Genomic DNA, 12,611 nt, shown 5'->3' on the forward strand with positions numbered 1-12,611 from the left:
CTGTAAATTAACAAGTAGGTTTATAACTCTTATTTTGATTCATATTTATTTTCATACACTACTAACCTGTGTGCATCTATCTATATATGCTAAATAAACTTCCGATTTGGAAAGTTAAGTAGATGCACAGTTTCTGTCAGGTTTCTGTTGATGGAAAATAATCCAGATGAAAACAGATGATCTACATTTTTGAAAAATGTAACACTGTTGTCGCGATAGCATGTGGATAACTCAGGCAATGAACAAACTACCGCGAGATGTTTGGTCCTTAATTTTTGCTATTCATAATCGCAGTACGCATTGTATCTGGCGTACTCTCCGTCGTTCAGGTGTGACATTACGTCGGCCATAGTACGTAGGTATGCGCTAGTGAGAAGGGGAATGTCGGGGTGTGAATGATCGGTTTCTGAGCGGCAGCAAAACGTCAACATTATGGGTGAGCCTACTTACTGTATAAAAAATGTCCGAAAACTGCTTTGGAAATTACATCTATAGCTTGTTGTATCAGAATGGCTATTTAAAAGTAATGGTTGTTCGTGGCTTTCTAGTTGTCTGAGTAACCAACGCCCAGTCGTCCCCCCACCAGTTGTTGGATGAGTTGCTAGCAGGTTAGCATTAGCTTAGGCATTTCCTGTGTAGTTATTTTGTCCCTCATCGCGAATTGCTTGCGCCAATTTTATCTACCTAGTGGTTCATTCCAAAAGCTAATGTTTTATGTTATGTATCTGGTGTTTGTTAAGCAAACTCAATCGAGGTAACGCTAGCTAGCTTTTTTTATTTATTGTGGCGATAACGTCATGTTCACCACCTAACGTTAGCCAGCTGGCTTGCTAGCCTACGATTCAGAAAATGCTAACGCCAAATCCTTACCCTTAAATTAAATGACTGTCCCAGTATTCACCGAGCAAGCCATTGTTTATTGTTAGCTAGCAAAACAATAATGTCAAGCAATGTATTTACTTCCAGCTATTTCAAACACTTGATTTGCCCATGAGTGTTACACTGAAAAAGTCGATTAAAGTGTGTGTGTGTGTGACACCATATAGTGTAGAAAACAGCAAACCAGTGTATGCTCTGATAATCTGAGGGAAGGGGACAGATGAGGATAAACACTCGCTCAAGCCAACACAGCTAGATTCTCAGACCTTGGATAGATCTAAGGACGAGTCAAGTCTGAAGATGGGTATCTTTGGGTGTCTCCCTTTTCATATTGGTTTGGGGGTAGGACCGAGTGAAAGTGAGCCAGGTTTTTTTTTTTATTAAAGAATGCCTATTAAATTGCGATGAAGATGCACTCATGACTGCATGAGAAAAATGTGTACTCCTCTCACCACTTCCTTCAGTTGACCCGCTAACTGAAACGGAAACCACACTAGCTAGCATAATCGTGAAGAAGGATTTGAATCAGTTGCCAGAAACATTTTCCATGTAACAGTGTAAAGCAGTAGGTGCTGGTGGGAGGACGGTCCCATTGTGATGGCTGGAATGGAATATATGGAACAGTATCAAACACATGGAAGCCAGGTTTGATGCCGTTTCTTTCATTCTATCCATTACAATGAGCCCGTCCTCCTATAGCTCCTCACACCAGCCTCCACTGGTGTACAGATAGTGATCTCACTTATACCATGCATGGACATAAAGAAGACTTACAGTTTGAATGGTAATTTCGCACAGACATAGGCTTTCAATTGAAAACATTTGAACAACAGTCCAAGGCTAAGGGCATCACAGAGATTGGACTCTGTTATACCCCATAGAAAAGCCAACAACAGTGAATAACATTGTACCATACTATCCAACTCTGTGATGTTATGCTTGCTAGCCTAAACACACATGATTTATCCCCAGGCTTTACAGTTTGTGAAATTGATTCTGAAAACAGAATTCTTTGTTAGGATTATTGCTGATATTGATTGTTGTCGCCTGTGTTCTCTCCTCTGGCTCTTACCTCACTTTGGACCACATCGCATGATTATCTCCATAAAACAGCTGTAAGTATGGATGGATTGGAAAGTTAGGCCAATGTTTATTTGCCTGCTTATCAGAATTACTTTCCCCTAATTTTGAAGTAACCTTGGCCTGTTACATAACATTGCAAAAGCTGTGGTGTTGATGTTGTGCTCGTATGTTACTTTCCAGCAACAAAAGAATCTGGAGGGGTATGTGGGCTTTGCTAGCCTTCCCAACCAAGTGTACAGAAAGTCGGTGAAGAGAGGCTTTGAATTCACCCTGATGGTTGTTGGTAAGAAAATGCTATTCATATATTGAGGTCATGGTTCAACCAAGTCATGTTTTCAGTCATTTCAGTTTTAACAATACAGTTGACCAGTAAAAGCTCTGTATAGTAAGTTTACATTTTGAGAAAGGAATAGTTATGTGCAAGCAAAGTGCATGTGTGTGGTTTTAACCTCCTCTCAGTCGGGGGAGGGAAGATAACCTCTCTCGTTTACTTTTTTTCACATCTGCCTGCCTTTTTAAAATAGCATTGTTTTTGATTGGATTTTTTAAAAAACTGCGCAGTATTATCAAAAATACAAGAGTGCCATTGAAGTACTTGGATGCGGTCATTGAACTCGGCCAGGACCTTCATTTGCTAATCAGTCACTGTTTGGAGGGAAAATGTTTCTTTGGGTCAAACCATTTCCTGTGGTCGGCATAGCAGGAGTTCTCCCTCACTGCTAAGAATAGTTCATCTCGCATTTCATCTGAACAGCAGCCTCTTTCTGAGCCAGTCATGGGTTTATCATTGATCAGTTTATGAAGTCAGGCTACACTGGTCATTCTACACTGGTCATTCTATCTAAACATGTCTGCCTTGCCAGGCACTCGCATGCAATATGGTTCCTCTTAAACAAGTCAACATGATTTACCCTGCTGTATAAAATGTCCTTTAAGGCAGTGTGTTGGATGGTGCCTAAGTTGGCTGTTGGGGCCCAGAAATGCCTTGAAGATTTCACCAGCCTGATTGGTGCAATAATAATAATACGGTTTTTAAAGTCCTATTTCTGTGAATGCAAACGCAGCACAAACAATGCATATTTTGCTCATGTGAAGCAGGCTAGTTTATATAATTACACCAGTGTTTTCCATGTAACAGGACAGGTTGGCGTGCTGCGCTCAGCGAGGCAAAGTGCGCTGTGCCAGCCACCGCCGATAACGCTAGCCCTTTCTCACACTACTAGTGACCTAAGCCAGCAGGGACATGTGGGCTCAAATCTCCTCAGGACTGGGTAGAGGAGCTAGCTCTGCCTACTGCCGAGGCAGTGTGTATGTAACGGTGTACGAGACTGATATTGCTGAATTAGCAAAGAGTCAAACTATCAACTATTTTTCTTTTTTTGCTGAGGATTTTGTATCCATTTTTGTACATTTTAATACAAAATCTACAGCAAAAAAGAAAATGGTTGCTAGTTTGCTAATTCAGCAATATCAGTCTCGTACACGGTTACATACACACTGCCTCGGCAGTAGGCAGAGCTAGCTCCTCTACCCAGTCCTGAGGAGATTTGAGCCCACATGTCCCTGCTGGCTTAGGTCACAGTTAGTGTGAGAAAGGACTAGCGTTATCGGCGGTGACTGGCACAGTGCACTATGCCTCGCTGAGTGCAGCACGCCAACCTGTCCTGTTACATGGAAAACACTGGCGTGTTGATATAAACTAGCCATCCATATTCATAGGAGTATGCTGATGGGCATTGAAATGCACGTAGTCAAGTGCAATCACTCAACACAGAAACGGTAGCTCTCAACTCTCAATACTGTAGCCTGTAAACAGCAGCCCGTTGACGATCGAGGTCAGTGCCAGTGGTAATTTCCACTGCCCTAATGATTTCATTCCCCAGGAGCATGGAGACCAGGCACACAATGGCTAGCCACGCTAGAGAAATGGGACCACACAGCCGGCATGATAAGAGGCATTCTCTAGCCACGTTCAGACCAGGAGCTGTTGTCCTAGCCCTTTACACAATCATTAGATGGATGGTCGTCTTGGACAAATGTCAATGGCCCTCAATCAAAGACATGACCTTTGATGGGATTTATTGGCTGGGCTTTATTAGAATCTTCTACAGTACCATGGGATGCCTCTAAAGCTGCATGAATGGCTATCACACAGTGGGATATACTTGCTTTCAACCTGTATGGTTAGCTGTTTATAATGTCTTATATATAAGCAAGAACAACATTCAAAGACATTATAAATAGCTAACCATACATGTTGAAAGCAAGTATATCCCACTGTGTGATAGCCATTCATGAAACATATATATTACTGTGCACACTAGGCCAATATGTTGATTTGAATTGCATTGACTCACTCATTTAAAATGACAATGATCCTAATGTAGCAACACTGTCATTAGGCTATATGAGCCATGCTTAAATTTTAAAATAAAAAAATAGATTCATTTTTATTGCAACAGTTTTTGTTTTCTTCTAGGTGAATCAGGATTGGGCAAGTCCACGTTGATCAACTCTCTGTTCCTAACAGACTTGTACTCGTCAGACTACCCTGGGCCTTCACACAGAGTCAAAAAGACTGTACAGGTAGTTTAAAACACTTCTGCTTAGCAGTCCTGGATTCTCTGGTTGAATATCCTTATTTCACTGGTGACCATGTTAGTTTTCCTCAGTGTTGATACCTTGGCATTTGAAACACATTCTGTGATATAGAGCAGACTAAAGTATTCATACCCCTTGACTTATTCCACATTTTGTGTTACAGCCTGAATTTTCTCACCCATCTACAAACAATACCCCACAACGGATTTTTTTTTTTTTTTTTTTGCAAATGTATTGAAAATGAAATACATTTACATAAGTATTCACACATCTGAGTCAATACTTTGTAGAAGCACATTTGGCAGCGATTTACAGCTGTGAGTCTTTCTCTATAAGTCTCTAAAAAGATTTCCACACGTGGATTGTGCAACATTTGCCTTTTATTATTTTAAATGTTTTCAAAGCTCTGTCAAATTGATTGTTGATCATTACTAGACAACCATTGTCAGGTCTTCCCATAGATTTAAGTCAAAATTGTATCTCGGCCACTCAGTAACATTCACTATCTTCTTGGTAAGCAACTACACTGGAGATATGGCCTTGTTTTAGGTTACTGTCCTGCTGAAAGATAAATTAATCTCTGTCTGGTGGAAAGCAGACTGAACCAGGTTTCCCTCTAGGATTTTGCCTGTGCTTAGCTTTATTCCATTTTTTAAAATATTTTTTATCCTGAAACTCCTCCGTCCTTAACGATTACAAGCATACCCATAACATGATGCAGCCACCATTTTATGCTTGAAAATATGGAGGGTGGTACTCAGTAATGTGTTTTATTGGATTTGCTCCAAACATAACACTTTGTATTCAGGACAAAAGTTAATTGCTTCACATTTTTTGCAGTATTACTTTAGTACCTTATTACAAACAGGATGCATGTTTTTGAATATTTTTTATTATGTACAGGCTTCCTCTGTCATTTAGGTTAGTAATTGTGGAGTAACTACAATGTTGGTCCATCCTCAGTTTTCTCCGATCACAGCCATTTAAATGCTGTAACTGTTTTAAAGTCACCTCTCCGGCAACAGAGTTAGGAAGGACGCCTGTATCACTTTAGTGACTGGGTGTCATGATACAACATCAAAAGTGTAATTAATAACTTCACCATGCTCAAAGGGCTATTGAAGGGCTGCTTTAAATTATTATTATTTTACCCATCTACCAATAGGTGCCCTTTGCGAGGCATTGGAAAACATCCCTGGTCTTTGTGGTTGAATCTGTGTTTGAAATTCACTGCACGATTCAAGACTTTTCAGCTTTTTATTTATTTCATTCAATGTGAAAATTAAATTCAAACAACATTTTCCCACTTTGACATTGAGGTATTGTGTATAGGCTTGTGACGCCCAAAAAATCTCAAAATAATTAATTTTAAATTTCGGCTGTAACACAACAAACTGTGGAAAATGGCAAGGGGTGTGAATACTTTCTAAAGGCACTGGATGTCATTTAGTCCAGAAACTTGCTCTACTTGGCCTCCAAAACGCAACGTTATCTCCACACAGACGCTTGTCTGTTTTTCTGGTTCCTCTGCATAGTTCGGTAATAGCACAGTGTTAGACTGCATGCTGATACATGCAGCTAGAATGAGCGTCACCCACTGGCCTCAATGTGTGCTACACATTTGGCGACAAGTTGTCTTCCTGAGAGGTTGTTTTGGTCCTCTTCATTCCCTTCATTGGGATTGGCAGTATGCTAATTTCTTCTGTGTTGTTGCAAACACTCTCTTGTGGAGACAGGTGTTGGCTCATCGCATTGGATACTGCATTGTTGTCCAAAAGTTAAACAACCAGAAGTGTAGTGGGTGCTTAATATTCTTATGACGGTTCTTAGTGAACAATAAAACTTTCCTATCTCACTGTCATACACCAAATATGAACAGTAACAGTATGCATTTAGACAAGGCAACTATTGAAGGCTAATATAATGCTCTATTTCCCAGGTGGAGCAATCCAAAGTGTTAGTAAAGGAAGGTGGTGTCCAGCTCCTGCTCACAATAGTCGACACCCCAGGATTCGGCGACGCTGTGGACAATAGCAACTGGTATGCAAAATTTGACGACAACTCTATTTTGGCTCCAATAAATGCATTGATCTTGGCCCATTTGACAGCCATTTCAGCTCATAGCTTGGGAGCAGGTTTCCAGGAAGTAGCGTCCATTTTTGGCTCAATGTGTGTGGGTTTGTTTCCTCCCTGTGGCTGTGTGTACCGCGCAGCTGGCAGCCGGTCATCGACCACATAGACAGCAAGTTTGAGGATTACCTCAACTGTGAGTCGCGGGTGAACAGACGACTGATGCCTGACAGCAGAGTGCAGTGCTGCCTCTACTTCATCGCCCCCTCGGGACACGGGTGAGTCTGGGTGGGAGGGAGAGAGGTCAGATAGTGTGAATGAAGGGGGAGGGCGTCTTGAGATTTACTAAGATTTCACAAGTGTAAAGTAGAATACCCCATATTAGAAATTCCAATCATTTTTGGCTACTGCCTCTTATAGGCTTTTTTTTCTCACTCTTTAGGGTTGTTTTGCAATATACCTACATAGTTGTTTCATATGACTGTTAGTGCTAAAGGGCATTGGCCATCTGTCAGAGAAGGCTGTGTGTATCGTGGCTCTGGGGTAAATGGGATGTGTGCATGCGTTCACTGTTCATTCTCTGTTCTACGGGACATTGTCATTACAATCCCCCAGTCAATGTTGAGACAGGCTCTTAGGGTGAGCAGCTTATGCTGGCCTCTCACACACTGACCCCTCACACACACTCCTCGCAGCACCAGCTGATATAAGCTGACTCGCACTCGAGTGCCTTGCACAGTGACAATGCTCACAGGAAACAGCTGGGGAAAGTGTTTTGGACACAGACAGTAGTTATTTGTGTTGTCATCGTTGATAAATTACTTGTTTGTTTACACTACTAGAGCTCCATTGCAAACAATGTTTTATTAGTTAATAGATGTAAGGAAAGAAATGTGAGCTTCGTGGTTTGCTATGAAAATAGTGGACCTGTCAGGAATCTGTCCAACAGTACCCCTACCCCAGCATTTATGGTATTAATGTTATTATGTCATGTCTCCCTCCAGACTGAAGCCTCTGGATATTGAGTTTATGAAACGGTTGCATGAGAAGGTGAACGTCATCCCACTGATCGCAAAAGCAGACACTCTCACCCCAGAGGAGTGCCAACGGTTCAAGAAGCAGGTCAGTGGGCTCTGTCTGGGGGGGCTGGGCTCTGTCTGGGGGGGGCGGGGCGTCAAGGGTTTACACAGACGAAGACTTGATTGTTGCTGATAGAAATAGACTGTTTGGGCAGAATGGGAGGTTTCCCATTCCACATACTGCTCTGACGATGCCCTCTAAATTTCCCCTGGGCAGTACAGTCTGAATGGAGTTGATACCACATGATAAAAAGAACTGTCTCGCACGTCTTTTGTATGTTAATAAATCATACTGAACCTTCCCTCAGATCATGCGGGAAATCCTGGAACACAAAATCAAGATCTACGAGTTCCCAGAGACAGATGATGAGGAAGAGAACAAACTGGTGAAGAAGATCAAGGTATAATACATATGTACCTCGGCGTTGTAAGCACCATGCGTGCACCAACGAACTTAGCCATTTGAACTGTTAGGCACTTAGCTGCATCAGTCCTGCCTGGATATTGCGATCGCAATTGTTTTTGCAAAATCAACAATTCCCTGCTTATTATGCGAGGGTGTGCAAATTACCAATCACTGCACTATTACCACATAAAACAGTAAAATCATTGCAATATTACCACATATAGCTCTCCAATCACTGCACACACAAAAAGAGTGCTGGACATTTTAACCAATAACTTACTTTTACTGCATAGTGGTTCAATCAAGTAGCATGTCAAACTTTTTTCCAAATTGGTCAAAATCGTTGCAAATTGCCATGTAAAATATCTGAATTGCTGCAGCAAAACCAAATATTCTGAGCCACAACTAGCCTATCACAAAATTCTGGAGGGGCTGTTGCATACACACACACACGTCTCACACGCCGTTGTGTTATTTTGCTTGCAGGACCGTCTGCCCCTGGCCGTGGTGGGCAGTAACACCATCATCGAGGTGAACGGGAAGAGGACCAGAGGACGACAGTACCCATGGGGAGTGGCAGAAGGTACCAGGCATGATGGGAGATGAAGTTAAGGGAAAATCTATTAAGAGGCTCCTTTTGGAGAGGGGTTTGAATATGTATTGATTGTCTTTCCTTGCAGTTGAGAACGGAGACCACTGTGATTTCACCATCCTACGAGACATGCTCATCAGGTACAGACTCAAAACATGAAGTTACAAAAATGTATAGGAAATGACAATGCATTGTCAACCACAACCGCCTCAACATGATGGTTTCTAAGACTTGTTTTGTTGCGTACAGAACCCACATGCAGGACCTGAAGGACGTGACCAATAACGTCCACTATGAGAACTACCGTAGCAGGAAGCTGGCAGCCGTCACCTACAACGGACAGGACAACAACCGGGTCAAGGGTCAACAGTCGACGAAGTGAGTCCAACAGCTACCAGTGGTTCTCTATTTAACATGCACAGCCTAACTTTTTTTTGTTGCTTAAAGGCATATTTAACCTGACAGATAATCTACTGGACATTTGAAATGTTTTATCATATTGACGTGATATTTAGGCTGTATATAAATGGATGATTATTGTTGTAGTGTTCTTGGGGGTATTTTTTTCCAATATAGGTCCATCATTCCAAATGCAGGTATTACAGCTTAAAGGGACACTTATGGATTTTGGCAATGAGGCCCTTTATCTACTTCCCCAGAGTCTGATGAACTCGGGGATGCCATTTTTATGTCTCTCTCAGTGCAGTTTAAAGGAAGTTGCTATCTAGTACAATGCTAACTAGCGTAAGCGCAATTATACTTCCAGTCATTGCGCTATCTGCAGATACCCATAGACTTCCAGTCATTGTGCTAACGCTAGTTAGCATTGGCTCGCAACGCTATCTCGAACTTCCTTTATACTGGACACAGAGATATATAAATGGTATCCACAAGTTCATCTGACTCTTGGGAAGTAGAAAAGGGCGTGGTTGCCAAAATCCATAACTATCCCTTTAAATTCCACACTGCTGCTCTTTCACACCTAAGACCCTGTTATGTACACCAACCACGCTCCGCATCGTAGCTCTTTACTGAGAGACACCCTCACACACTGCGGTTCCTAACGCACAGCTACCCACCAAACACATGCTACTAATGTAAGGCTACTACTGCACACTACTACTACACACACCGTTTCATGCCTCTAGAAAAGTGGTTTTGTTTCTTTGTGAACTTTTCCTTGTTTACCGCGAGAAAGTAGATGTTTCGTTCTAAGTGTGTTTTAGTTAGTGCGGTCAGTCCGTTTGAGTTTTTCCGTTGTCGTAGTGCATGATTTCATGGCAGCATGCTAAGTGTGTGTGTTTCTGTTTTTTTAGACATGACACAGGTGAAGGCATGTAAGTGGTCAATTTCTGTTTCCTTAGATCTTTTTTTTTTAAATATACCATTTTCCTCCCTTGTCCGTGTTCTTCTGTCTGGATTCTCTTTCTCCCAGTTCAGGGTGTTTTCTTCTCTCCTTTCTCCTCCCTCATGTCAGGCAATGTCTCAAGGAACCCTGTAGATGCCAACATTGAGAAGTCAACTGGGAATTGATAAACACGCATATTACATTGCAAATACTTCACGTGTAATTAGCGTAGTTAGACTGGTGGCTTCTTCTCACTTTCAATTGAGTTTACTAACATTTAGCTAAGCTAACATCCCAAAGCACCACTTTTTCACTACAGTTACTCACTAGCCTATGCTAACAGCTTAGCTAACTCAGCTCCATGATTGCTTGGTGCTGGTCTTTGAGCAAATTGGGTTTCTTCTTCCCTCTGCTTTTCCACACTTCAGTCACCACATTGAGTCCTACCATTCCTCTCATGCATAGATCCTTGTATGTGCCAATTCCCTGCAAGGAAATGGGGGTGGCATTACTGTGAGGATTGTTCCACTGTGTTGGTGATGGATGGTGACGGTGCACTGTGGGACTGGTCTGACTGTTTGCCTGCATACGTGTGTGACCCTGCAGGAGCCCCCTGGCTCAGATGGAGGAGGAGCGGCGGGAGCACGTGGCCAAGATGAAGAAGATGGAGATGGAAATGGAACAGGTGTTTGAGATGAAGGTCAAGGAGAAGATCCAGAAGCTGAAAGATTCCGAGGCTGAGGTAACATCAGTCACATTGCCTTACTACACTACTGATCCCTACCGTATGGTTTGACTTCTTACTTCCTGATGCGTAAACACTCACTTTTTGGTGGGTGTTGATGCACTGAAAGTCTTAGTGAGACAGTGAGTGGGGGGTATGAGAGGATTTATTTAATGACTAGTTATCGTGTGTGTGTGTGAGAACTTCACTGCCCCTCTCTCTGAAGTGTTACATTTCCAAATGCACACTTTATTTAACCAGGATAGTCCTCTTCGCAACAAGTGTCAGTTATTCAGTGAGTCACAGTTGTGAGCATGTCTTTTCAAATGTTTTCAAAATGTCTCTTCTTCTGCAGCTGTCGAGGCGTCATGAGCAGATGAAGAAGAATCTGGAGGCCCAGCACAAGGAGCTGGAGGAGAAGAGACGCCAGTTTGAGGATGACCGGGCCAACTGGGAGGCCAATCAGCGCCTGGAGCAACAGAGACTGGATGCCTCCAGGTAACAGTGTCTGTCACACACCTGAACTGTAGTGGTGACTTTGGTTGTTACAAAAGTAGCTCTATTTATTGTTGTCTGTTGGCTAGAGAAAAAAGCTCAACTGGACACACAAACAAGGGTGTGTGCAGAACGTAATACCAGCTGGTCCCACTAGATGTCACTGTTGTATAATCATATCTCAACCACTGTTTGTAAATGTTTGCATCATTATATTGCCTTCTATACTATATTCACTGCAACATGATCTCCTCTACAGGACTCTGGAAAAGAACAAAAAGAAGGGGAAGATATTTTAGACAGTCTGCAGAAACACCAAGTTGTACTTGTTGCCAGCTTGGATATCTATGTGTGGCACCAAAGCTCTTGTACAGCCCAGCTGGGTCTGCATGTACTGTCACAATGACCGGAAGAGAGCTGCCTGTGGACTTCTCCAAGGAATGTGTTTACCTTAACCAAACGTACCGTCTTAGACAGGCCAAACCCATATATAACTGAATACTGCCCAAGGTTGCAATGTCTATTTAACAACTGATTACTACAGTTTTATGCAGAGCAACAATCATGTTTCAGTGGTTTAATTTGTTTACATGCACAAAAGCTCTTCCATGATGTCGACAAGGAAATGGCATTTCCAAAAACCGTTTTGTTTAGTAAAGTGTAACAGATAAACCTCATACTGAACAGCTCCCCATGCAATGTAGCCTAACAGGAAACGACAGTCTCGGTCTCTCAATAGGAGGAATGGGAAATCTAAAAGAGGCTAAAATGCACCTTGGGCTTTTTTTTTTATGGCTGAAGCTTTTTCCAAAATGTAACGCTTTCTTCTGTTTTTAGCAAATTTCACTAGCCTTGGACCACCATTAACTTCATAAATGTTATATTTCAGTTTATTTTATATATATACACCGAGCCAGCTAAAGTCCTTTTTTTTTTCTTTTTTTTTTGTATGTAAGAATTCATCTGAAGCTTTGACCAGTTTCTGAGGAGGATTGACTGTTTAAAATACATTCAGTAGTCATACAAAGAGCAGAAAAATAAACGAAAGGAATATTTCTGTGACTCCACATGTCATCAGATTAAGTGGGACAAGGAAGTCAATACCATATTTTGCTTTGCCTATGTACTCCATCTGTATTTTTTATTTGTATTGTACAAAGTCACTTAATAAACATGTGATAGACTTGCAATGCAATGAATGCTGCTAGGTAATGCATGTTGATACTGCATTACTACATTCAGAATACCTATTATGTAGGCCTACTGATATTTAAACAGTTTAAATGTGTTACTTATTTTTGCTCTGTAGTTCAGTATTAATCTGCTTTGTCTAC

General features: G+C 41.8%; 1 protein-coding gene across 2 annotated transcripts; it reads left to right on the forward strand.

Moving 5' to 3' along the window:
- The first annotated feature begins 373 nt into the window (after window positions 1-373).
- LOC139365757 (septin-7-like) lies at window positions 374-12,467 on the forward strand. Of its 2 annotated transcripts, XM_071102844.1 has the most exons (14): window positions 386-436; window positions 2,143-2,245; window positions 4,442-4,548; window positions 6,503-6,603; window positions 6,777-6,911; window positions 7,638-7,755; window positions 8,021-8,113; window positions 8,605-8,701; window positions 8,799-8,850; window positions 8,960-9,088; window positions 10,027-10,047; window positions 10,665-10,800; window positions 11,138-11,280; window positions 11,537-12,467. In XM_071102844.1, the coding sequence occupies exons 2-14, from the start codon at window positions 2,236-2,238 to the stop codon at window positions 11,574-11,576; spliced, it is 1,182 nt and encodes a 393-aa protein (XP_070958945.1). In that variant the 5' UTR covers window positions 386-436; window positions 2,143-2,235; the 3' UTR covers window positions 11,577-12,467. The 2 variants fall into 2 exon arrangements, with proteins under 2 accessions (XP_070958952.1, XP_070958945.1); XM_071102851.1 differs by lacking the exon at window positions 10,027-10,047 and having other exon boundaries at window positions 374-436.
- The last annotated feature ends 144 nt before the right edge of the window (window positions 12,468-12,611 follow it).

Source organism: Oncorhynchus clarkii, chromosome 2 (assembly GCF_045791955.1).
Source record: "Oncorhynchus clarkii lewisi isolate Uvic-CL-2024 chromosome 2, UVic_Ocla_1.0, whole genome shotgun sequence".
In the NCBI taxonomy this organism is placed as follows: Eukaryota; Metazoa; Chordata; class Actinopteri; order Salmoniformes; family Salmonidae; genus Oncorhynchus; species Oncorhynchus clarkii.

What these genes read in the sequence shown, in the direction of transcription:
- LOC139365757 (XM_071102844.1), top strand. An exon ending in GCTGTGGACAATAGCAACTG is followed by an intron (nt 6,604 to 6,776) that starts GTATGCAAAATT and finishes TGTACCGCGCAG; the next exon opens with CTGGCAGCCGGTCATCGACC. An exon ending in AACTGGTGAAGAAGATCAAG is followed by an intron (nt 8,114 to 8,604) that starts GTATAATACATA and finishes TTTTGCTTGCAG; the next exon opens with GACCGTCTGCCCCTGGCCGT.